The sequence below is a fragment of the Scylla paramamosain genome, chromosome 40 (assembly GCF_035594125.1).
Source record: "Scylla paramamosain isolate STU-SP2022 chromosome 40, ASM3559412v1, whole genome shotgun sequence".
Taxonomy (NCBI): Eukaryota; Metazoa; Arthropoda; class Malacostraca; order Decapoda; family Portunidae; genus Scylla; species Scylla paramamosain.
Window position 1 is genome coordinate 12,093,703 of NC_087190.1, and position 25,401 is coordinate 12,119,103.

Genomic DNA, 25,401 nt, shown 5'->3' on the forward strand with positions numbered 1-25,401 from the left:
CCCAACTAGCAGAGGCAAAACACCAGAGGCACCTTCGCTTAGGGGGATCCTGAGGAGGGATTGGAGCGATAGGACAAGATAAAGATATGATATTGTGATCGGAGGAGCCCAACGGAGAAGAATGGGTGACAGCATAAGCAGAAGGATTAGAGGTCAGGAAAAGGTCAAGAATGTTGGGTGTATCTCCAAGACGGTCAGGGATACGAGTAGGGTGTTGCACCAATTGCTCTATGTCGTGGAGGATGGCAAAATTGTAAGCTAGTTCACCAGGATGGTCAGTGAAAGGAGAGGAAAGCCAAAGCTGGTGGTGAACATTAACGTCTCCTAGAGTGATGGTCTCTGCAGAAGGGAAGAGAGTCAGAATGTGCTCCACTTTGGAAGTTTAGTCAAAGAGTTTCTTGTAGTGAGAGGAGTTAGGTGAGAGGTGTACAGCACTGGTAAATTTGGCTCTCGTGGGCACGAGAGTAGGTTGTTGTTGGGCACACACACACACACACACACACACATATATATATATATATATATATATATATATATATATATATATATATATATATATATATATATATATATATATATATATATATATATATATATATATATATATATATATATATATATATATATATATATATATATATATATATATACCAATCAGGTAGCGATATGCAACTACAGGTGTGAGACTGATTAGCTATTGGTTAATCTATTCCTTTACTCTTAACAGAAAAAAAGGTAAAATAAAAAAAAAAAAAAAACGACAAACAAAATAAAGCGCTGCTTGAAACCATTAAGTAAAAAAAAAAAAAAAAAACGAAATATCGACAAATCAAAGGAAACCAAACACAGGATACAAACTCCGCTGTGAGTGGTTGAGACAAAGTCACGTGACCTGCGCGGAGCCAATGGAAGAAGGGGAAGCATCATGACGTCACGGATGGAGGGATTTAAATGACGTCACAGTCCCCCCACCAGCTAGCAGAGACACACCAAACACGGGAGAGGAAACATACGCTACGTCTTGATCAAAAATTGGTTCATTCCCGTTGCACCTCGCCTCTATTTGTCATGTGCTGGCCTCCGTCGCCCTGGTCAGCTTCAGGTCCTCGTGTGTAGCGGCTGGCGGAGTGCTGAGCGGCGTGCTGAGAGTGCTAGTGAGAGTGGTGCTAGCTTCGTCAGGAAGGAGGAACAAGATGGCGGCGGAACACAACAGCAACAGCAACACCACCGTGGATAATATCAATAACATCAACACTAGGAAGAATTTTGTCTGTGGCGTCGTGGAAGGTAAACTAAACATCAATTTACAACTGCTATTATTATTATTTATTTGTTTTCTTCATATTACAGAAGCTCCCATTTTATTTCGGGTTTATTTAGTTAGTTATTTTGACTTATGAAGTGCATGGAGCATAAAACACCCAATACCACATTTTGGTTTACCATATATTTTAATATTATTTGTATTCAATTTTTTATATTTTTTTTAAGCCTAGCACAAATGGTTAAGGTTGACAGACAAGCTTATACATTTATTCATTATTCATTGGTCCATTTTTCCCACTAGTGAAGCTCCTATTAAACATTCTGCGTCATTACTTTATTTTTTCATTCTATTTTTTATATATTTTTTTTTATTGCCTTCAAGGTCATGCGAGGTAAACGGCACACAGTTATTTAGTGTATCATTAATCCTGTCCTCTTCCCTTAACTAATTTCTTTGTAATCGTAAAGATTTGGTTTTGTTAATATTTTCTCTTTATTGTTTTCACTGTGAAGTATTAAACAATTAGTAGTGTATCGAACTTATAAAGAAACGTGGTATTCTTTTTTCCCTGTTTCAATAATCCGCGAGATAGAACTTTTATTTTCACATTTGTACTTGGTTGTGGGGTGTTAAGAGTGACAAAAGAAAAAAAAATGATAAGTACTTAGACTTCCGGTGTCACAAGCATCTTAACATTACGACAAATAGACGGAGACGACGATACCTTAACGTCGGATGTCAGTCAAAAAAATATATACATACTTAAATAAATAAGTAAACAAATAAAAAAATACCGTTATCGTAGATCAGGCAACAACACCCTCAGATACACCCAATCCTGACATACGCAGCAGCAGCAGGCCGTACAGACACGAATATTACCAACGTATCAACCCTTCCATCACGCCTAGCTGGGAAAACGCAGGAAATTAAGGATATTCAAACCGTTTCCCGAGCATCTGTACGTATCATGGCTGCCGGCCGCCATTTTGTTTCCCTGATGCACTCTCCCGTGTTTTCGCCCCTCTGGTGCTAAGGGCGTGTGTCCACTAGCCTGTGGGCGTGTGTGGAGCTGCGTGGGGGTGGGCGTGATGGGATGAGCGTGGCTGTGGCAGTCTGTTGTGTGTAATTGATGTGAATTTTTGTTTTATTGTTTTTATTATTTTTTTCTTGTGGGCGTGTTGCTGAGGGACGGGAGGGCGGAGGGGGAGGCGTTAGTTCGCTGTTACCGTTGTGTTGCGCCTCGCCATCCTGATGGACATGGGGAGAAAGGCAGGCGGCGTGTTTTGGTGTGTGTGTGTGTGTGTGTCCTGCGTGCCATGATGGAGGCGTGAAGGCAGCCTAAAGTTGTGGTGTTGTTTGGTGTTATGTAACGCCCGGCTGCCTCAAAGGTTGTGGACAGGCTGGTGGGTGGCTGTTGTGCTGGTGAGGTGTGGAGTGACGGAGCAAGTGTAGGCAGTCCACGCCACCACCTCAGCCTTGTGTGTGTGTGGCGCGATTCACCATACTTGGCAGTGAAGGGACGTCAGCCCAGGCAACACTCCCCACCAGCTGTGCCTGCCTGGACCGCTGTATAAACTCCACCACACTTGTCACAGCCTACTCTGGTGGGCCTGCAGCCTGTACTGCATGGTGGTGGCAGCAGACTGCTGAGGAAGTGCTGGGTAGTGGTGAATGGTGCACCAGCTGCCAGCAGTACAGTGAGTGACATCTTCCTGTGTTCCAGTTTGTCCACAGCTGTGGTGAAGTGTGTCAAGGCAGGAAGGTTGTGCCAGAGCTGAGGCATGGGTGATGGTGGTGTGTGTAGTAGTGCTGCTTGTTTAGGGCCGGTGGTGCCATCTGGTCCAGACTGGTCATGCTGGAGCCCAGGGTGGTGGAGTCAGCCCCTGTCGGCCTGACTGAGAACCCTGAGGAGAGGGTGGTGGTGGTGGTGGAGGAGGAGGAGGAGGAGGAGGAGGGGGAGGGGACTCCTCTCCTGGAGCAGCATAAATATAGTGAGAGCACCATTGCCAGTTCTGGCAGTGTGGCACCCTGCCTCAAGGGTGAGGTGTGCCACCTTGTGGTGGAGGAGCAGCAACAGCAGGGTAAGGGTGATGGTGTGGGTGGGGTACAGGGGTGCCTGGAGGTGCAGCACTTCATGTCGGTGTCCCACATGGTGCGGCTGTTGATGGAGAGCCAGCAGGCCCTGGAGTGTGTGCCGCGGGGCCTCAAGGAGCATGTGTATTTTGTGGTGAATGAGGGCAACCTACAGTGCTGCAGCAACGGGAGGCACAGCGACTTCCCGGATGACTGCGGCGTGTGGCTCAGCGGCTCTGGCTCCTCGCCGTGCTGCACACTGCTGGCCACACCTGCCAGGGACCTGAAGCAGGTGTTCCTGCAGCGGGGCCGCTACTGCATGGAGCATGCGTGTTGCCACTGCAAGGAGTATGTGCCAGTGGTGCCCCAGCCCGCCCCAGATGCCCTGCTGCATCTGCACTGCTACTATGTGTCCCTCAAGATGGACACCTACACGAAGAGGATGTCCTGGCTGGGGGCAGGGGGGACACGGCCCTGTGGCTGTGATAAAGTGCATAGGAAAGTTCCCGGAGTTCTCATCCCACAGCAAGGCTGCTGGGAGCAAGGAGTACGTGCGGCCTGCAGGACATGGCCAGCCTGCTGAAGGAGGGCTGCAGTCCCACCACTGCATCACCAGCTGCTGCAGCAGTACCAGCGCCTACGAGGCCTGAAGGACGTCCGCTAGGTGAGGGACTGCAGGCACAGGATTGTGCAGCAGCAGCAACAGCAGTGGCAGGGAGTGGCAGTGGCCCTCAACCCAGCCACCCCTGAGGAGGATCTGGCCCACCTAGTGGAGATTGTACAGGAGGGAGACTCCCTGGTGTGTGGTGCCTGGCACCTGCCAGGCCAGCTAGGCAGTGTGGCCCTCTGCACTCAGGAGCAGGTGAGAGACCTTGGCAACCTTTGCCTGCCTGGCTACACCTTGCTACAGGTGGACCACCACCTGGCCCTGTGTGACTTCACTATCACTCCTACAGGGTATAGGCAGGTGGCCCTGGTGAGGCCACAGGATGGCTGACCCCCAGTATTCCTGGGTCCTGAGTTGCTCCACCAGGGCCCACACCTGGGGATGTATGCTGCATTCTGGTCTCACCTGAAGGTGGTGGTGGGCCAGCCAGACACCCTCAGTTGGTAGTGGGCACCAAGGACCTGCCCACCCTGGCCCAGGCCGTGCAGCTGGCCCTCCCGGGGGCCATCCACACCGTGCTGTTGGCCCATCTGGCCCATGCTACTGCTGTGATTGGGTGAGGATGGCCTGAGGCAGGTCATGCAGCAGGTGGCAGGATCTGGTGGCTTGCTGGAGGCACCACACCCTCCTTTGTTGACCTGTGAAGCAGCACTAGGCACATGAGAGGTGTGGTGAGGTGCCCTGAGGTGCTGGCTGCCACATGCACTGCCTGCTGGCTTCACTTTTCTTGTTGATTGTTTATGACTTGACACATTAAACACTTAAGAGAATCATTATCATTTATGAAGTGAGCAGATGTAAACTTTACAAGGTATTCTGGTGAATTAAAACTGCATGGGTGTTGGTGCATCAGTCTTTGTAATAAAACCATCAGAAAGTGCCCACTTGTTTTAGTTACCTTACTCTTTATGGGCTGTGTAGGGCATGGTGTGTTTAGAGGACATGAGGAGAAGTGCTTGGGATGTGTATTGGCTGATGGAGGGTACATGGTTAGAGGGAGGCGAGTGACAGACGTGTGGTTGGTGGAGCTGGAATGCAGTGTACCAGGAAGAGGTGCAGGTTTGGAACAGTTTACTGGCTTAGTGTCTGTGGGGCCTTGTATGCAGGGACTGGCTTGTGAGCACAGTAAGTAGTAGTAGTGTTGTTTCTCCTGTTGTTCTCACGTGTTTCCTTCCTTTGCAGGTTTCTATGGCAGACCTTGGACTCCAGAACAGAGGAAAGATCTGTTTGTTAAGTGAGTACCCAGAGAGAGGGGGGGTTACTGCTACATACCCCTATATATATCCAGTTCTTCACATGTACATGCACTCCTACACATTTATCTCATCTAACACCCTCAAATAAAAGAGAGAGAGAAGGGGAGGGGTGCATCCATAACTTAGACACACACACACACACACACACACACACACACACACACACACACACACACACACACACACACACACACACACACACACACACACACACAGGTACAGTCACCCATCTACATTCCTTTGCATTAGAACCATGTCATCTCTAATCTTTACCTACTGTAACACTTAAAACCCACTCAGTGTAATGCTGGTCCCCTCGAAAGTCAGTGTACTCTGAGAAAACCAGTCAGTCTGATGCTTCTTTGCTCCTCACTCCAGACCCTACAACAATTTTATTACCATCACTAAATAACCTACCATTTCAGTTGCATTGGCCATTTTGTAGCAGCACCTTATGACCACAACATTGCAGCCCCTTCCCTATTTTAAAAACAATCCCTCATTTCAGACAGCAAAAATGGGGGATGAACTGCTACCTCTATGCACCGAAAGATGACTACAAACATCGTGCAAATTGGCGGGAGCTTTACACAGTTGAGGAGGCAGAGCACCTCACGGCACTCATCACTGAGGCCCGCCAGCACGGCATTACCTTCTACTATGCTATATCACCTGGCCTGGACATCACTTACTCCAGCCAGAAGGAGGTGGCAGCCCTCAAGAGAAAGTTGGAACAGGTGGGATGGCTTTGTGTGTGTGTGTGTGTGTTTACCTCAAGAGTGTGATATAGGTGGTGGTGTGGTGTGTTTGTGTGTTGGTTTGGGGTTGTTAATGACTTGTTTTCTTTGTACTTTTGTGTTTGTTTGCCTTGAGTGTGACAAGTTGTTTGTAGTTTCAGTTTTGGTTTGGGTTGGTAATAACTGCATTGTTTTCTTTGTGCTTTTGTGTTTATTGTTTTTTGCCAAGTGTTTTGTGCTCATTGTGTGTGTGTGTATTGTTTTTGCCAAATGTGTTAAGTGATGCATGCATTGCTTTCCTCAATTATTGAGTTCTGTATTTTGTATTTTAGAAATTTTCTTTTTTGCATATCTATAACTACAACTTGCTAATGGGAAGGTGTGACAAGATTATCTGAAGGATTATACTTATTGTGTATGTCTGTTACTAAAACTTTTTATTAAGGGAAGATTAGGTTTGTTAAAAGATAAAACTTTTTATCATGGGAAGATTAGGTTAGTCAAAAGAATAATCTGCTACCTCACTAACTGTACCCATGACCCTGTTGTAGGTGGCACAGATGGGCTGCAACGCCTTTGCAATTCTCTTCGACGACATTGACCCCGAGATGAGCGGTGCTGACAAGGAAGTGTTCCAGTCCTTCGCCCACGCCCAGGTGTCCGTCACTAACGAGGTGTTCGCCCACCTGAGTCAGCCCCGCTTCATGTTCTGTCCAACGCAATACTGCTCGACGCGCGCTGTGCCGAGCGTCCACACCTCTGAATACCTCAACACTATTGGACAGAAGCTGGCGCCGGAGATTGACATTATGTGGACTGGACCCAAAGTTATTAGTAAGGTGAGTGTGTGTGTATGTGTGTTGTAGTGTTCTGTGCCATTGATATTACTGTTTGTATTTGTGTGTTTAGTTAGAATTCACCCTTTAAGTACTTTCTATAGGATGAGTTAAGCATGTAATGTCCTATCTGTAAGTACATTTATGACTTCCTGACACAAATTACAAATCTTTTCCACACCCTGCCTTAGGTACTTACAGTGGAACACATCAGGGAGGTGACAGAGGTGATGCGTCGGCCGCCCGTCATCTGGGACAACCTGCATGCCAACGACTACGACCAGGCACGGCTCTTCCTTGGCCCTTACTGCGGCCGCTCCCCAGACCTCATCCCCCTCTTGCGCGGCGTGGTCACAAACCCTAACTGCGAGTACGGCCCTAATTTTATTGCCATCCACACCCTGGCACAGTGGTCGCTGTCCTCCTCCCTAACCAGCTGTGATAATAGTGAGTGTGCTGCTCTGGTCTCTGCTTGTTTGTTTGCTGTTGTAGTGGCATTGTTGTTGGAGACGGAAGAAGATTGGGTCAAGAGTGTTCTTTTTGTAGTTCTAGTAGTGTTATGAATCTTAAAATGATAAAAGATGATTGGATGATTGATATAGTAAGGTTCAGTGTGTGTGTGTGTGTGTAAGTGTTTCCCTGCCCTCCAGATGATGCAGTAAGTGCAGACATCCGGCTTGAGACAGAAGGGGAGGATGCCAGTGACGAGTGCCCCACAGGTCTGTCCCCCAACACATACCACCCCCGCCGTGCTCTGCGCATGGCCCTCCAGGACTGGTTGATAGAGTTCCAGCGTCCAGTGTCAGCGTTTGGCACCATCCAGCAGCCACAGATCCCTACCCCAGTCCCCATCCTGCCCTCCGTCAACACCTGCATGTCCCTCACCTCCACCACCCTGGCCACCCCCGGCCTCCCACAGCCCAACATTAACGTGCTGGCCGATGCCGTCCAGGACACCACCTTCACCCCCGCCATGAACCCCGTCATGAACTCCTTAGTGTCGGAGAACAAGGTGGTGGTGGAGGCCAGCCCCGAGGAGGCAGACTCTGCCTCCACTGTGTCCCAAGATGCTTCCACCAACTCCGGAGTGGAGCCCATGGACTGCAACCCCTCACCAGCCACCTCTCCACCTCACACTGATGACACTGTCATGATGGAGAATGGGGAGGGCCCCAAGCCGGACCCCAGCCCCGAGGACTCCCCACCAGCACCCCTGGAGCAGGAGGAGGCTCCCTCGACCACAAATACCACAACCACAGCCACCACTACCGTCCCCAACAAGGCGCCCCTCAGCCTGCCCCTGGAGGAGGACACGGAGGAACTCACAGTGGATGACCTGCAGCTGCTGGCTGAGCTGTTCTACCTGCCGTACGAGCACGGCCGCTATGGCATCACCATCATGAACGAGTTCAACTGGCTCAAGATCAACTCACACCTCGTTATCGATCAACAGCGGCGCGCAGACTCAGAGAACAAGCCAGAGGTAACCCAGCCAAGTGTTCTCAGGGAGGTCAAGGGTGGAGAGTTTTACTTGAGAAATTGTCCTGACATTTCACTGACAATTTCTGAGAGGGGGAGTATAGAAACCATCTTATTACTGTTAGGAGCATATAGAAAAAGGATAGCAAAGTTCATTCTCTTTTTAGCACAGAAGGGGATTTCTTGATGGCAGTAATTGTGTCAGCCTCAGCAGCCCTTCACCAATGCCAGTCTCTACCACAGGTGGAGGAATGGTTTGAGCGAGCTGCCAAGTTCAACGACCTGGCCAAGCAGGTGAAGCGCATGGCCAACCGCCTGAATCGTGTCAAGAACCGGTCCCTGTTGTATGACGTGTACCCCTACGTGTGGGACATGTGTGGCGTGGTGGGACTCCTCAACTCTTACGTCGACTGGCTAGGTACCCACACCAACCACTGCAGCACCACTCCTTCCTTCCTTCCTTCCTTCCTTCCTTCCTTCCTTCCACCTACCCACCCACCCACCCTTTCCTTTCCTTTCCTTTCCTTTCCTTTCCTTTCCTTTCCTTTCTTTTCCTTTCCTTTCCTTTCCTTCCCTTCCCTTCCCTTCCCTTCCCTTCCCTTCCCTTCCCTTCCCTTCCCTTCCCTTCCCTTACCACATCCTTATCCTCACCCTCTTGTCCTCATCCAAGAGATTGCCTGGGCAGAGGTGCACCCACTCATTCCTCACTGCCGTTGTTTCTCCCTTTATCCTACCTCTCCCTCTACCCTTCATGTTCCAGGCCTCCTTTTCTCCTGGCAGTCACTATTGCTGCCTTGCGTGGACCTCCAGCATATTCCCCATGATCCTGTACCTTTCCACTTCTCCCTTCCCCCTTCCCAACCTTACCTGTCGCTCCTTCCCTCCCATCTCTGCTGCCCAGTTTGTGTTGGGTGTGCAGAGGCTCTGGTGTCAGCAAGGCTCATCTGTGTCACTTGTTTTGGGAATGTTTTGTTCCCTGTCATTTGTTTGTTTAGGATGAGCCTTGTGTGTTAACTTCCACTGTCCTTGTGATGCGTTGATTCCAGTCCTGCTGACTGGGACAGAGGCAGCACAGTGTGTGTGTGTGTGTGTGTGTGTGTGTGTGTGTGTGTGTGTATGAGAAGTACCATTGTGTCTGTAGGATAAAATTTAGCTTGAGTGAGATGGTGTTAGGATATTCCAAGTATTTTGTGTTGCTCTGGTGGTGTATGAGGACTTTGCAGATGAAGGGTATAGTGATGAATGCACTTTAGAGCCTCAGGGAACATGTAAAACCTCTACTGGGTTCAGGAAAGCATGGTGCCCTGTATAATGATGCAGTATTGTAGTGTTTAAGGAAGAGAAAGAAAGGATTTACTCTTACAAGAACAAATATGAATGGAGACTATCACTGCTAACAGGCAATTTCATAACATATCAGATGATAAGTATGTAGAAAAGGAATTGTTGGAGAGAGGGGGGGGAGAATGGACACAAAAGCATAGTAAAGTGTGAGGAAAAGGTGTTGGTTGGTGCCATCACAGCCTCTTGAGGGGGTGTTAAGGAAGAGACAGAATAGTGGTGACTTTTGTCCAAGCAATTGAGGTGACACCATGAATGACAAGCGCGACAGAAACAGGATACCATGGCTTGGTGGTAGAGACGTGTAGCGTGCCTTTGCTACCATTCATGTTTTAGATAAGATAGTGAAGCTTATCACGCACAGCCTTGAAAGGGCTGATGAGTCTGGCGATATTTGTTCTTTATGTGGGAGAGTCAGGGACAATCTCTGTTGATAGGCAGGGTTGGGTGTTTCTGATAAGTCATGTGCATTTGTCTTGAATGAATTTTGAACGTGTGTGTGTGTGTGTGTGTGTGTGTGTGTATGCATGAACGACAAGGTGCACCTCTGGTCTAAGTCAGCAAGGTTTGCCAAGGACACTGGAAGCAAATGTGTGGTGTGTGCGGCGGCAGCGGCGGCGGCAGCAGCAGTGTGGGAGTACTGCTGTTGTCTCCGCAGTGATTAACAACCATGCTCAGTTTGCCTCTTGTTTGTATTTCCCTCTCACTCTGGCCAGGCCTCGCGTGGAGTCCTGAGTAGAGTGAAAGCACAGAGGCCATTCTCTTGACCTTATTGCCATTGTAACATCACAAGATGTTTTTTTTTGGCACCCTCTCGGGTGAACCAGCAACCATTACTGGTGCCATGAGGCCTTCAGTGTTTTAAGGGTTTAGTTGTTTTGATCTTGTAAAATTTTCACCTAAATGGTCACTGCCCAGTAACAACAGTAATAATGATCATGGTAATATTCTCACAATGGCTTAAAGATTTGAGAGGTGGTGATGGAGGAGGAGCAGAGAAGCAAGCCTCTAGAGCCAGTGTGTGTGTGCGCGTGTGTGTGTGTGTAGCCAAACACACCCCTCAAGCTGAACTGGCCATTAATGAACAATCTTTTCCTTCTTTCTCCCCCACAGCATTGGGCAAGGTTTCTCCAATGGTCAGCAACTACGTTCATGGAAACTATACCTGTACGTAACTCAGCTCACGGGTAGTATGTGTACACAATCTTTTCATGTCCAGAGATGATAATGACCTGGCCGTCTACAGCCAAAATAAAAAAAAGAACCTTAGCTAGCTCCCAGCCACATGCGCCGGCGTGCGCTCTAGGGCGACTCGCGCATTGCCTCCCCGCGCACGGGGACTCTAGACTGCTGCTGATGGTGCGGTAGTCTGGAGGTGCCATCCTGTCGTGTATATTCTTGGGCCTGCAGCACGGGTGTGGGGCTGGGCGGGCCTTGCTCACTTCTTTATTGGTCACATCACCCCTTGCCGCGGTGCCTCATGCTCACCCGCACCCCTGCTCCCGCCCACGAACATACACCTGACAGGTGTGTGCAATTAAGACATTAAAATTCCTTTCCTTCCAGATGAGAGAGCATTTCTCTTCTACTCTGTCTCCTTTGTGTTTTGTTTTATTTTGCATTTTTATAGTTTACATTTTGGGACGCGTGTGGTTTGGTTGCGTCTTGTTTTTGTGCATGCCGGGGCAGTGTTTGAGGCCCGGCCCCCCTTGCTGGCCTGTGTGCCGGGTGGGGGGCCGGGGACACGCCCACCGCAGTAACCTTCATGTTTGCTGGTCAGACTGCTGCCACAGAAGTCTTGCAGGAGACAGGGAAGGAGAGACATGCTCGATAATATTCTCTCAACCTCGTGCACCGCGCTAGGCAAGCTGCTCCGTAGTCAGGGCGCACATGCGAACATGTATCATCGCTTTCAGACACGTCAAGCTCCCTCCCACCCCCGCCCCCTTGGCAAGAACAATGTGGCTGTGTTAGGTTCCCCTTGAGAAAACTATGGAAGTGTCTGGATTTGCTGCTCTTGTAAATTAGTTTGTCTCTTGTTTTCTTTATTTTTACTGTTGGATGAGCTTCTCTCACCAGATGATAATGGCTTGTAGTGTTTCTTCTTGTCTCAACCTGTTTTCTAACTTGCACAAATAGAGAAGGCAGCGGCTCATTTTATTGGCTGGCCTCCTTGACATATAACAAAGTGTTGCTGAGCCTTGGCGCTGAGTTGCGTGTAGTGACTGGTTCCATTTGCATCGTCACGCAGGGTTCAGTAAGGGCTGGCGTGAAGTATTTATGTCTGGCGACCAGGAGCCGTGGATCTTCCGTGGAGGACTGACCGCCGAACTGCAAGTACGTATGACACCACCCCTGGCCCAGCCAGGTGGGAATTCCTGACTATATGGCCCCCCTCAGGGACTAGTCACCTTGGCCGCCATGAAGGCCAAAATGTCAGGAATTTCTTCTGGCTCGGCCTCCCGAGCGCAGCGCGGCGGCGGCGGAGACGGCTCTCCCAGCACCAGTCCTCCCGCTGCGCCTCAGCGACCTGACTCCCTGCTGCGCCGAGGCCTTGCCTTGTCCCCATTTTGTCCGTGTAGGGACGGAGGCGGTGCTGGGGGCGGCCATCCCCCACGAGGGGCCCGGACGAGATCCTCCACCGGTGCAGCCCAAGTCCCGCCCCACAGAGGCGTGGTGCAGCATCCCCCTCAGGGGCATCTTGGCACCTTCAAGGTGGAGGATGTCGTGCCAGAGCCTTGCCTGGTGACCCCATCTCCTGGTGCTCACACATGTTCCTCCTCACTCCTACAGCGCCTCATCCCAGTGGATGCCAGCAACGACCTGTTTGTGTACAAAGCACCAGAAGTGCCGGCCAGACACTGCTATGTCATCCGCCCCTACGTGCCAGCTGACAGGCCCAAACTGTTCTCCCTCATCCTGCACACGGCTGATGACCGTAGGGACGGCTCGACCCTCTATGCCGCCCACCCCAACCTGCCTGGGGATCTGTGAGTTGTTCTGCCACGATGCCCCTCTTGTCCATTGTACACATGTAGCACACTCTTTGTGACACACTTGCTGCAGCCTAAAGCTTACACTCCAGCACACTCACTCTGTGCCACAGCTCTCGATCTTCCTACATGTATAGTGACATCTGTTCCCATCCTGCTCACAGCGAGGTTGGGAGCTACCTGGAGGCATTGGAGGATGACACTGTAAAGGACGTCAACGTTATGGTGGTGGAGGACGAGTGGGGTGACCTGGTGGCATACGGGTCCATTGCCTGCGACTCGGTGGAGCAGACGACACGTGATGCTGCTTATCGTGCCAAGATCAGGGAGTGCTACCCCAAGGTGAGGAGTGGCATCGTGCCCCAGTTTGTTAGGACTTGGATGAGTGTTACTCTGGAGACACTACAATTTTTCTTGCATCCCAGAGACCCATTAAGAATCCTTCCCCATTCATTCTTCAGCTTCAAGAATCCCTCCTTATTATCATTCAGCCCTTCAGTATAATGTAATATGATAATTTTTATCCATAGTACCACTTCTTTTTTGTTAGCTGGTCACTGGCCAAAGGGAAAAAAAGTGATTTAATTAATGCTATTCCCAAAAGGTCAAAAGCATCATTCAGAAACAAAGCAGTACAACATGCTGCCTCGAGTACCTCAGTAACATATTTTTCTCCCCACATGCACAGGTCACCAGGGAGGAGGGCATGATGCTCACCCCCTGCGAGGAGATGTTGGTGCAGCTATCCATGGAGCCCCAGCCACCCCCCAAAATGTTGGTGGCCTCACACCCTGCCCGCATCACCCTGTCCTGCCTCGTCTCCGTCACAGATGAGTCGGTCAGCAAAAGACTCTTCACCTGTCTCCTGGCCACCATCAGAGCAAGAGGTGAGAGTGCTGGGACAAAAAGAAACTTCTTTTTTTTTCCTCTCCTGGAGGATTATTCATTCCCATCTAAGACTATTAGAGTGGTGAGATTGCTGTGACTTGAAAAGAATCATGGTTATAGCCTTTTTTCAGTAGTTATGATTTAATCTTGTGAAGGCCATGATAATCTTCAGCTGCACTATTTCTCTTGGCTGCCATCAGGGGTGTTTGGAGGGCACTGCTGCGTCAACGTGGGTGAGAAGTGCACCCTGGAGCAGTACAGTCGGCATGGCTTCCTGGAGATCACCACACAGAGTACAACACTGTACCTGGGGCGCTCCTTCTAATGGCCCTGCCCCGCCACAGCTACTTCATCCCACCCATGCCCACCTTGTCCCAGGATCTCAGCCCTCTCCTCACATCTTTGCATCTCATCTGTTTTCTCATCATCTCATTATAGTCTCTCTCTCTCTCTCTCTCTCTCTCTCTCTCTCTCTCTCTCTCTCTCTCTCTCTCTCTCTCTCTCTCTCTCTCTCTCTCTCTCTCTCTCTCTCTCTCTCTCTCTCTCTCTCTCTCTCTCTCTCTCTCTCTCTCTCTCTCTCTCTCTCTCTCACTGCCGCTGCGCCCCTCAGTAGCAGCTGTTCATTGTGATATTTAAGTTTACAAATCATAAGGAAATGTAAAGAAAATATATTTCCTAGTCAAAAAGATGGTTTTTTTCCATTATGATTTTTTTTTTCTTTGTTTACTATTCCACAGCCGGTGTATTTCTTTTACACACTTTCATATTTTTTATTAGTCATGTACATTTACAGAGCGAGTTTGAGATATATAAAAAGTCAATATAGTTACAGAATCTTTTTATTGATAAATACAAAAAATATTCTATGAGTCTTTGTTTTTCTGGATTTCCTTGGAAATTAAAATTTTGAAGTTGCAAGAGAACTATGCTACCTTGACTTGCAGCTTTCAAACTTTGGTGCGGGAACAGATTGAAGCTTAAAAACTTGAATACTTTGCTGTAGGAAGAGAAAGCTTGAATACTTCGATGCAGGAATAGAGATAAAACAAAAATGCTCCAGTACAAGATAGAATAAGAACTTGAATGCTCTGGTACATGAATAGACTAAAACCCTGAACACTGCTCCAGAAAGTAAAATAAAACTACTGGTAATTGAGTGCTGGAGGTCCGGTTTGCTTCCTGAAACTGGAGGACAATCAAGTGGATGGCTAACCAGATGTGGATGTGTTTCTGGTCTGATAAGGGTGTGGATGCTTAAATCAGAAGTGTGGGGGTTTACATCCTTGTTTTAGAGCAGGTGTGGATGCTTAAATTATCATGAAGTGGATGTCTGGTTCATCTTCACTGGATGTTGATGCGTACTTTTATCTTTCGTGTGGATGTGGATGCTTAATATATCTTTAGTGTGGATGTGGGTGTCTAGTTTATCTTCAGTGTGGATGTGAATACTTGGTTCATCTTCACTATGGATGTGGATGCGTAATTTATCTTTCATGTTATGTGGGTGAATAGTTTGTAGAGTGTTGGTGTGGATGCTTATTTTATCTCCAGGGTGGATGTAGATGAGGTGTAGATGCTTAGTTCATCTCTCATGTAGAGGTGATCAGATGTGGATGTTTAGTTCATCTCCAGTTTGGATGTGGATGAGATGTGGATACGTAGTTCATAAAGTGTTGGTGTGGATGTTTGGTGTATCTCCATTGTGGATGTAGATGTAATGTGGATGTATAGTTTATTAAGTGATGGTGTGGATGCTTAATTTATTAAATATTGGTGTAGATATGTCAGTCCAGTAACACTCCACCATGCACACGAAGCCAAAACCAGAGTCAACATCCGAACGCCGATCAGCTGACGACCAAAACAAACATGGAGGCGGTGAGGTCCATTCTCCTCCTAAGCTCTAGGGCCACAGGGAGCCACCTAGGTATGCCCCTTGGGGATTCACACTCACCAGTACTGACAACACAAGTATTACCAGTGTACCGAGGCCAGCTGCAGGTACCGGGCGGGTCGCGGGGGGCAGGTACAAGGGATAATAAAGCCTGGCCTGGGAGTGGCTGATTTTATTCTCGTTATTCCATCTGGTTATTTATTTATTTACTTTTTGTCCCTGTGTTGTGAGATGTTGGTCGGTGTTATGAGGAGTGTGCAGGTGAAGTTAAGTTTAGGATAATGGTTGTGCTACTCCCAGCTAAGTTCTGTGTTCATTAGTAGTAGTAGTATTAGTAGTAGTATAAAAAGATATCCGCGTTACTTCCGCCAGCTCTTCTGGTGTCTCTTCTTTGGTATTCTCCTTTGTGTATATCTTTTGTCATTGAGGAATAAAAAAAAAAATAGTTACAGATAGATTTGATATGGATATGACACAAGAAGTAGGAGATTCATGCTTATTGTTTACGAGAGTCCTTTCCCGTCCTTATTATTCATCTTTTTTCTTCTGGTCTTTTGCAGATCACTTTAGGTTATTATAAGATGTTAACACAAGATGGGGACAGATGACCTGCTTATTCACTGTTGTCACACTCAGTAAGAATTATACATTACCTCTTTTCTTCAACAAAAGTGTAATAGGTTAGGAAGTTTGACATAAAGTAACACACATAAGGAGCTGGGTGAATCTTACCAATAGCATCTCTTTATATATTCTGTTGACCCTCTCAGCAACAACAAACCTGGGGGTCTGGTGGGGCTGTGGTGTTTTCAGGTGGGGAACGTAACAGTGAGCGAAATTTGCCCATTGAGAATAGTCTACAGGAAAAATAATCCTTCTTCAGAAATTTTTGGGCTGCAGGGACAAATACTGCATGACTAAAATATACGCTCCCAGATCTAACCTAACAGGAGATTAAATTCCCTCGACCCCACTGACCCACTCACCTAACCTAATTGAATGGAGGCTGTGCTTCTCTTGATCCCCCCTAACCTGACCTAACCTAACCTGTAAAGCTGCATGGCATTTTAACCATTTTTAGTGCACATGACAAGAAGCATTGGCCATTTTCAATTTTAAAATGGACTTAAACTAACATTACATTGACCAATATTAGTTAAAGACACACCTAACCTAACATTACAACAACCAGCATTAGTTAAAGACACACCTAACCTAACATTACAACAACCAGCATTAGTTAAAGACACATCTAACCTAACCTAACATTACAGTGACCAGTATTAGCAATAGGTAGACCTAACCTAACAACTCACCAACCAGAATTAACTTCTAACCTAACCTAACCTAACAGACCTAACCTAACAGTTCAATAACCACTATTAACATAAGACACAACCTAACCTAACCTAACCTAACCTAACCTAATCTAACCTAATCTAACCAATCTAATCTAACCTAACACTGATACCCCCATGCCTTACACCCCAGCAGCAGCATGTGGGCGAAGCTTCAGCGTGGCAGCCAGTGGGTGGCGGCGGCGGTTGTGTCACTCTGCAGGGCACCACCGCCAGCCAGACCCTCCCCCCACCAGGCCCGAGGAAGAGGAGGGGGAGGGGCGGAGGGGGGTGGATGAGGGGGTACGAGCTGGCCAGCCTCTCCCACACACTCACCCTCACTTGTTGCAGCCAGGACAGGTGAGAGAGAGAGAGAGAGAGACAGAGAGAGAGAGAGAGAGAGAGAGAGAGAGAGAGAGAGAGAGAGAGAGAGCACACCGTTCCTCACTCTATCAATTGGCATCTTTTCCACCATCATTATAACCTTCCACCAAACTCAGTTTCCACACATCTAAACATCCATTCAGCTCAACACTCCCTCCAAAACATCCATCATCCATTCGTGCATTCCTATTCCACTTCCATCCACCTCAACTCCACAGCATCCACCATCCACGTGGCTATTTCTTTTCCGCTTCAGGTGACGTTTGGCATCACAAGGGAGGAGTACAGTGAGAGGCGGCACCGACTGATGGAGAGGCTGGGGGAGAGGGAGGGCCATCACCATGTTGTGTTGCTGCCCGGCACTCCCAAGAGGTACATGGTGGACAAGATTCCGTACCTCTACCGGCAGGTGTGTGTGTGTGTGTGTGTGTGTGTGTGTGTGTGTGTGTGTGTGTGTGTGTGTGTGTGTGTGGCTGCCTGTGCTGCTTATATCCAGAGAGAGTGGCTGGGAGGGTGTGTGTGTGTGTGTGTGTGTGTGTGTGTGTGTGTGTGTGTGTGTGTGTGTGTGTGTGTGTGTGTTGAAGCTTCCCTCCTCGGCAGGACACAGACATGCTCTACCTGAGTGGGTGCTTGGAGCCGGGGTGTCTGCTGCTGCTGCACTCCCTGCCAGGGCGCCCTGCACCCATGCACCGCTCTGTTATGTTCACGCCACGCCACGAGGCACCCCAGGAGCTGTGGGACGGTCCTCGCACCCGTCCCGACCATGCCCCAGCTGTGTGGGGCGTGGATGCCGGCCTGCCCCTGGAGGAGCTGACCCGCTACCTGGACAAGCTGGAACGTGACCTGGGGTCCCCCGCCCTTTGGTACCAGCCTGAGACCACCGCTGGCCCTGGCCTGCACCGCCAGCTGCAGGCCTGGCTGGCCACTGGGGGCCGCTTGGGGGCTGTGGAAAGCCCCCGGCCACATGTGCACGCCCTGCGGGTGGTGAAGTCCCCAGCGGAGCAGCAGCTGATGAGGCAGGCCTGCCGAATCTCGGCAGAAGCCATCGCGGCCACTATGCGATCCACCCGCACCCCAGCCTCAGAGCACCAGCTGTTTGCCACAGTGGACTATCATGCCAGGATGCGCGGTGCAGACCACCTGGCCTATCCCCCTGTGGTGGCCGGCGGCCCCCGTGCCAACACCATCCACTACACTGCCAACAACACCCTGGTGCAGCCCGGCCAGATGGTGCTCATGGATGCTGGTGAGCCTCCCCCCTCCTTCTGCTGCTGCTGCTGCTGCTGCATTGCATGCAGTAAGTAGTGAGAGCAACAACTGTAGCAGCAGCACCAACAGTTGCAGCAGCTGCAGCAGCAGGACAAACACCAGTACTGTATTAGTGACCACTTCCATCATTCTGACCTGTACCCACTTGTCACAATGCTATACTGCCTGCCACTCCACCACCACCACCACCACCACACCTAATTCCTGCTGCCCACAGGTGCTGAGTTCCGGGGGTACAGCGGGGATGTGACACGCACTTGGCCAGTGGACGGGGAGTTCAGCCCGGCCCAGCGCGACCTGTACGAGGCGGTGGCAGAGGTGCAAGAGGCTGTGGTGCAGGCATGTGCCTCGCAGCGTCCCACTCTGGACCAGCTGTTTGCCCTCATGTGTGCCAGCCTGGGCCGTGTCCTGCAGGAACTGTGCATCCTGCCTCTCAGCTACTCCGGCCACCAGCTGTCCAGGGTGTGTGTGTGTGTGTGTGTGTGTGTGTGTGTGTGTGTGTGTACAATCAAAGAAGTATAAATAACCTATCTATCTATACACCAGGCTATAAAATCAAGCCTTTTTACACTCAAAGAACAATACAATATTAACACACACACACACACACACACACACACACACACACACACACACACACACACACACACACACACACACACACACACACACACACACTAGTACTTATCCTCCTTATCAGTGACACTTTTTGACCTTGCTTTGGAGACTGACTTTCTAGTGGTCCTTTTTATTTTTTTTTTCCTTCCTTTCAAACTGTCACCCTTCACCAGTGCACAGAAAAAAAAAAAAAAGCAACAACATACTAAAACACAAAACAACAACAGCAACAACAACAACAAGAACAAAAAAATTAAACAAAAACAACACCAACAACAACAACAATATACTAACATACACAAAAAAAAAATAAATAAATAAATAAAATAAAAAGAAATAAAAAGAAATAAATAAATAAATGAAATAATCTGAACAACCTGACAAACTAACACACACACTTGTCTTGTTAATTAGGCCGCCTACCTGTACTGCCCACACCACGTCAGTCACTACTTGGGCATGGATGTACATGACACAGCACACATCCCGCGTTCCCGCCCCCTCACACCCGGCACCGTCATCACTGTGGAGCCAGGTCAGTGTTTGGGTGCAGATGTGGTTGGTGTTAGGTGTTTGTGGGTGTGTATTTAGGTGTATTTGGGTGTTTTTTGGGTGTATATAGGAAGTTTTGGAAGTGTATTTAGGTGTTTTTGGGTGTTTTTGAATGTGTCTGTGTTTTTAGGTATTTTTTAAGTGTTTTATGGTGTCTGTGTGTTTTTGGGCTTTGTTCACCTTCTTCTATTACCCACATCCACTCTTCACCTTGTATCTCCACCTCATCTCCACCTTCTCTTACACACAAGCATCTCCACCTTGTATTTCTACCTTCTTTTCCTCCCTGACCATCTTCATCCACCCTTCACCTCATATCTCCGCCTTATCTTCACTTACACCCGTCCTTCACCTTTTATCTCCAGCCTATCTTCACCACACACACTCCACATTGTCTGTCCACCTTTGTAGTGCAAGAGTTAACCAATATTCTCAATCATTCATCCCTTTCTCTGGTAAACTCTGGAACTCCCTGCCTGCTTCTGTATTTCCTCCTTCCTCTGTCCACCCCTCTAGTGCAGGAGTTAACCAGTAATCTCAATCATTCATTCCTTTCTTTGGTAAACTCTGGAACTCCCTGCCTGTTTTTGTATTTCCCCTTCCTATGACTTGAACTCTTTAAGAAGGAAGGTTTTATCCTCACAAATTTTTGATGATCCTTCTTGACCTTTCTTTTGGCACCTTAGTGAGCCTTTTATCACTCTCTTGCCCTTGACCAGTGCTCTTCCTATGTAAAAAAACATATGTACATCTTCTCCCATCACCTCCCATCACCTTGCACCCACAGGGATCTACATTCGCGAGGACAACCGGACAGCCCCCACACGCTACCTCGGCCTGGGGGTGAGGCTGGAGGACGATGTGCTGGTGACAGAGAGCGGGGGTAGAGGTGCTGACGGCTGCCTGCCCCAAGCACCCTGATGAAGTGGAAGCCATTGTCGGTGCTGATTATAAGTGAGCGGGTCAGTGTGGGGTGGAGAAAGTGTGTGTGTGTGTGTGTGTGTGTGTGTGTGTGTGTGAGAGAGAGAGAGAGAGAGAGAGAGAGAGAGAGAGAGAGAGAGAGAGAGAGAAATTGGTTTGGTAGATAGATAAATAATGGTGAGAGCATTTGTGCGTGTATGTTTGTTTGTGTGTGAGAGGGAGAGAAAGAGAGAGATTTTGATAGATGTACATGTGTGGATAGATGAGATTAGGAGATAGACTGATGAATAGATAAATGTGAGGAGAAACAGATAAAGAACCAGTGAATTAGATAGATAGATAGATAGGTTAGGAGAGAGATAAAATATAAATATAGATAGTGTCATAAATACATAACTGAAAAGATAACTAGATAGATGGATAGAATAGACAGGTGTGAATACAAATTAATACCAAAATACAGGGTGATGCGTAAACAGTCAGGTATGTACGCATGTATGTATGTATGTATGTATGTCTAGCAGCTATACTTAAAGAAAAAGCAATCATAAAAAAAGGTCAAGCATACAAAATTAAGATGAGTAATGCACATGAGACTAAAAATAACACGGGTTTTGTGTGTATGCGTGTGTGTATGTTTGTATAATCCAGTGTACAGTCATTATAATCACTGCCTACCCTTGTGTCCTCTGTACATGTGTCTACTGTAAACTTAAAGGAATGTAATCATGGCATAATAATCGTAGTAATTCAAATCAGAATACAAAATGACTCACAACATTTGACGACGAGAGAAAACTTGCGTATGATGTTTTTGTATTGTGTTTGTATTGTGTTTACTTTGAGAGACAGACACTAGATAGATAGATAGATAGATAGATAGATAGATGGATAGATTGATAGATAGGTAATACTGAAAGAGCTGACAGAAAGATATATAAATGGAAAGAAAGATAGATAGATATTGCATTGCTTGTATGAAAAGATGATAGATAGAGTGGAAAGAAAAGGCAGGGAGAGATAGATAGATAATTGTTTGTGTTTTATATGAAAAGACTAGATAGATAGATAGATAAATGAAAAAAGCATAGTTAGAGGCAGATAGATTGATAGATAATGCATTTCTATCATACAATATAGACAGATAGATAATATTTTGTGTTTATATTAAAGCTAAATAGATACACTAGTGGAAAAAAGTATAGATATATAGATACTGTAAAATCCCTCTCATCTGGCATTCAAGTATCCGGCACATTTTTCCCCGAGCCTTAAAATCAATAAAAAATCAATGTGTACTCATAAAATCGATTAAAATTCCTGCGCGAGGCATACTTTGTCCCCTCGCCACCAGAGCACACTGCTTTGCGCCACCCGCGGCCCACTGCACTGTGTTTACTCAGTGACTCAGTCCCGTGTGTGCACTGTTTATTGCCTGACACCTTCGTCATGCCTAAAGTTGTAGAAAAGAGGAAGCGTGTTGTGCTTACACTTAAGCATCTGATCAGATCAGCTGATCTTTGTTATGGTAAGATGCATGAGTGTAGGGTGGTGATTGTGGACGTAATTTAACTTCTATTCAAGTATCCGGCAATATTCAAGTATCCGGCATGTTGGCGGTCCTGTTGATGCCGGATAAGAGGGATTTTACTGTAGATAGATGGATAGATTACGCATTTCAATCATACAGTATAGATAGATCATGTTTTTTGTATATTCACCAAGACAAGACAGACTGATGAGTGGGAGAATGCATGTATGTATGTATGTATGTATGCATAGGTAAATAGGTAACAATGTATTTCAATCACACAACTCAAGCCTCAAATGTTATGTAGCAGGATGTGAATACCTAATCATCTTTGTATTACTGACTGAATAACAAAGTTTAAATGCTATCCACTCTATGCAGCTAGACAGTCATTTGTTTTTCTCTGCTCCTCCTCTTAAGATCTTATTCTAAAACATTTCTTTGTCACTCTGCTTTCAAAAGGCTCTATTTGAGGTGACGCAGGTTTTTAAGGGTGTTTTTACAGTTCTAGTGACAGATTAACAAGATTTCTACATTATTAACAGGAAAAATACTCTTGAGAACTGAGCAAATCATATATCTGGCCTTTGAAAACAGTCGTGGTGATGGTGACACAGGTTTTTAAGAATGTTTTTTATGGTTCTAGTGACAAATTAACATGATTTCTATATTATTACCAACAGAAACAATCTTGAAAACCTGGCTAATCATCTCTTTGAAAACAGTCGTGGTGGTAGTGGCACAGGTTTTTGAAGGTGTTTATATAGTTCTAGGGACAAATTAACATGATTTCTACATTATTACCAGCAGAAATACTCTTGAAAACCTGGCTAATCATTACTGTAACCAAAGAGAAAAATAATAGCGAGAGAGGAGAGTGTTTCAGAATATGGTCTGTTTAATAATTAAGTGTATGTTTGTACGATGTGTTTTTAATGGGGTGACAATTCCGCTGTAGATGAGAAAAGAGAAAGAATGGATGGAGTGTGAGGCATATTAGTTTTGGTGTTCATTTGTTTTGCTTTCACTCAGCCATGTGTATATGTGTGTGTGTGTGTGTGTGTGTGTGTGTGTTGCAGTTATCAGTTTATCTTGTTTTAATGTAATAGTAGCAATAATATTTCTCTCTCTCTCTCTCTCTCTCTCTCTCTCTCTCTCTCTCTCTCTCTCTCTCTCTCTCTCTCTCTCTCTCTCTTTCTCTCTCTCTCTCTCTCTCTCTCTCTCTCTCTCTCTCTCTCTCTCTCTCTCTCTCTCTCTCTCTCTCTCTCTCTCTCTCTCTCTCTCTCTCTCTCTCTCTCTCTCTCTCTCTGTACTATCCAAAATATTTGTAATAGCCAGATTTATGTAATTTGTTATTGTTGCTGGTATTATTATTATTATTATTATTATTATTATTATTATTATTATTATTATTATTATTATTATTGTTGTTGTTATTATTATTATTATCATCATCCTCATTGTAGCTTTTGTCAATTTCACGACTATATATTTTCAGTTGAAGATTTCTTTTTATTAAACTGATGAAGCAGATTATTGTAATGTTTCTGTCTCACTGCACGTAGTTAATGAGTGAAGGTGATGGACAGCTGAAGGAACACTACAGGGGACACAACAATGGTGACAAGCTTGATAAAGTTGTATTCAAGAAAGAGATAGGAAGGAAGGTTCTCATGAGTCACTAACCCTTTGACTGCCGCTTGGTACACTTTTCCTTAATCACCAATCACTCTGAGACGCCTTTACTTGTTCTTCAGCCACCTCCAGTCCTTAAGCCGGAAAGAAATTACAAAATCTATTCTTTTAAACTCCCTTCTTGTAGATGCTTATAAAGATTTCATGCATTGCTTCTGGCGCTGTTCATTGTTTGTATTGCAGTGAAAGGGTTAAGAAGCTTGAAACTATTAGATAAATGTATAGAAGGCTCCCCCCCCACCGGCAATTCCCCTCCCCAGGAGCAGATTTCAGGCCCAGGCTACCCCCAGGGGAGAAGGGAGGGAGGGCATCCCTGGCCTGAAGGCTGTCCCCCAGGGGAGGGGTGAGGGAGGCGATGCAGCCAGACGACGTCCACGCATCTCTTGCTCAGGAGTGTCAACCTGTGGCTCTTTCTAGCACTCGGCTTCCTTTATTCCCCGCAGGAAAAGTCCCCCCGCCCCCCATTCTCGTTGTGTGTAGGGCCCCTTCATGTTTTAATCCAGCCATAGAAAATAATGACCGAATCCGGAAAGGATGGTAGGAGGCTCTTAAACATAAACCGATAGGAGATTTTATACAGGGACTGCCACGTGTTGTCCCGATGGCTTCCCGCTCCAACCTATGTTTTCTTATCTTGTGTTCTGATAATGATTTGCTACTTTGCTCAGAGCCTTCAACCTTGATATCCTGTCTCTCCCACTATTAGGGTAAGATAGTCGTGCAGTACCCTGTAACCCGAAGCTCTGTTGCTGTTTGTCTTTATTTGTGTTTTATGTTTTCTGACTGGAGGGAGAGGTAGGTGGGGAGGAGCCATATCCTATACTACCCCAATCTTATACATGCAGTTTGCTAGTGGTTATTTGTTATTTATAGTTATGGGACTTGAGGGACCTCTGGAAATAAATTGGAAAAGTTTTGTAGGCTATCCTTATGAGAGTTGGCGTTATTTGTAAGCTTTATGTGCATGAAATAAGCTGGACTAACTCTTAACAGATAATTCCTATTAGTCAATCAATAATATGGAATCTCTCTCTCTCTCTCTCTCTCTCTCTCTCTCTCTCTCTGCTTCAAGGCTTAGTTTATTGAGGAAGTTAAGAATACAAGTTAAAAAATGTTAGGTATGTCAGTTTGAATTCGTGATGGAAGCCAAAGAGTCGGAGAGAAAAAAAAAATGCAATAAAAAATCGTCAATCAATGAACAGATGATGGCGAAACGTTTGTCAAGACTTAACACACGGACATCACTTTCAAACCAACCCAAGAAAACACCAAACAACCCAAAAAATACAATAAAAATAAACATAAAATCATAAATACTAATAATCACACATAAAAATACTGGACGGAAGTGGGAAGAAATTGATGAAAAATAAAAAAATACGAGGACCGTTCAGGGTGGATACGGTACCATAGTGTCATAACAGAGCGTCCGTAGGAGCCGAGAAGCGCTTGGGGGGGGAAGGTAATGGAATACACTGTTATTATTCTATTTCCACCTCTTCTAGTGCCTTGTGTCTCTATGTAGCTCTATTTCCCTTCACTACAGCCACGCTAGATGCTTCAGTTTGTGTAGCGAAGAGCGTGAGGGAGAAATAAGCACTGGAGAGAGGGCAGACATAATTTATCGTCTTATTTTTCTTTCGTGGGAAATTCTTGGTAA

At 46.7% G+C, this 25,401-nt stretch overlaps 2 protein-coding genes across 3 annotated transcripts; both read left to right on the top strand.

The window, feature by feature from the left end:
- The first annotated feature begins 961 nt into the window (after window positions 1–961).
- Window positions 962–14,050, top strand: LOC135092442 (protein O-GlcNAcase-like). Of its 2 annotated transcripts, XM_063990934.1 has the most exons (13): window positions 962–1,287; window positions 5,193–5,244; window positions 5,775–6,003; window positions 6,555–6,842; window positions 7,031–7,286; window positions 7,490–8,322; window positions 8,562–8,736; window positions 10,773–10,826; window positions 11,911–11,996; window positions 12,453–12,649; window positions 12,817–12,994; window positions 13,341–13,539; window positions 13,741–14,050. In XM_063990934.1, exons 1-13 carry the CDS (start codon window positions 1,194–1,196, stop codon window positions 13,863–13,865), a joined length of 2,766 nt encoding a protein of 921 aa, XP_063847004.1. In that variant the 5' UTR covers window positions 962–1,193; the 3' UTR covers window positions 13,866–14,050. The 2 variants fall into 2 exon arrangements, with proteins under 2 accessions (XP_063847004.1, XP_063847005.1); XM_063990935.1 differs by lacking the exon at window positions 10,773–10,826.
- A 151-nt stretch (window positions 14,051–14,201) lies between these two features.
- On the top strand, window positions 14,202–23,268 carry LOC135092445 (xaa-Pro aminopeptidase 3-like). Its single transcript, XM_063990938.1, is given in 8 exon segments — window positions 14,202–15,467; window positions 16,926–17,131; window positions 17,412–17,564; window positions 17,756–18,401; window positions 18,642–18,886; window positions 19,457–19,577; window positions 20,382–20,473; window positions 20,475–23,268. Coding segments are annotated over 8 exon segments (1,599 nt in total). The 5' UTR covers window positions 14,202–15,409; the 3' UTR covers window positions 20,553–23,268.
- Window positions 23,269–25,401: the final 2,133 nt, after the last annotated feature.

Coding starts and splice junctions, on each gene's coding strand:
- LOC135092442 (XM_063990934.1), top strand. CDS start 1,194: ATGGCGGCGGAACACAACAGCAACAGCAACACCACCGTGGATAATATC. Junction 8,737..10,772: donor CTCTTACGTCGACTGGCTAG/GTACCCACACCA, acceptor TCTCCCCCACAG/CATTGGGCAAGGTTTCTCCA. Junction 12,650..12,816: donor CCCAACCTGCCTGGGGATCT/GTGAGTTGTTCT, acceptor TCCTGCTCACAG/CGAGGTTGGGAGCTACCTGG.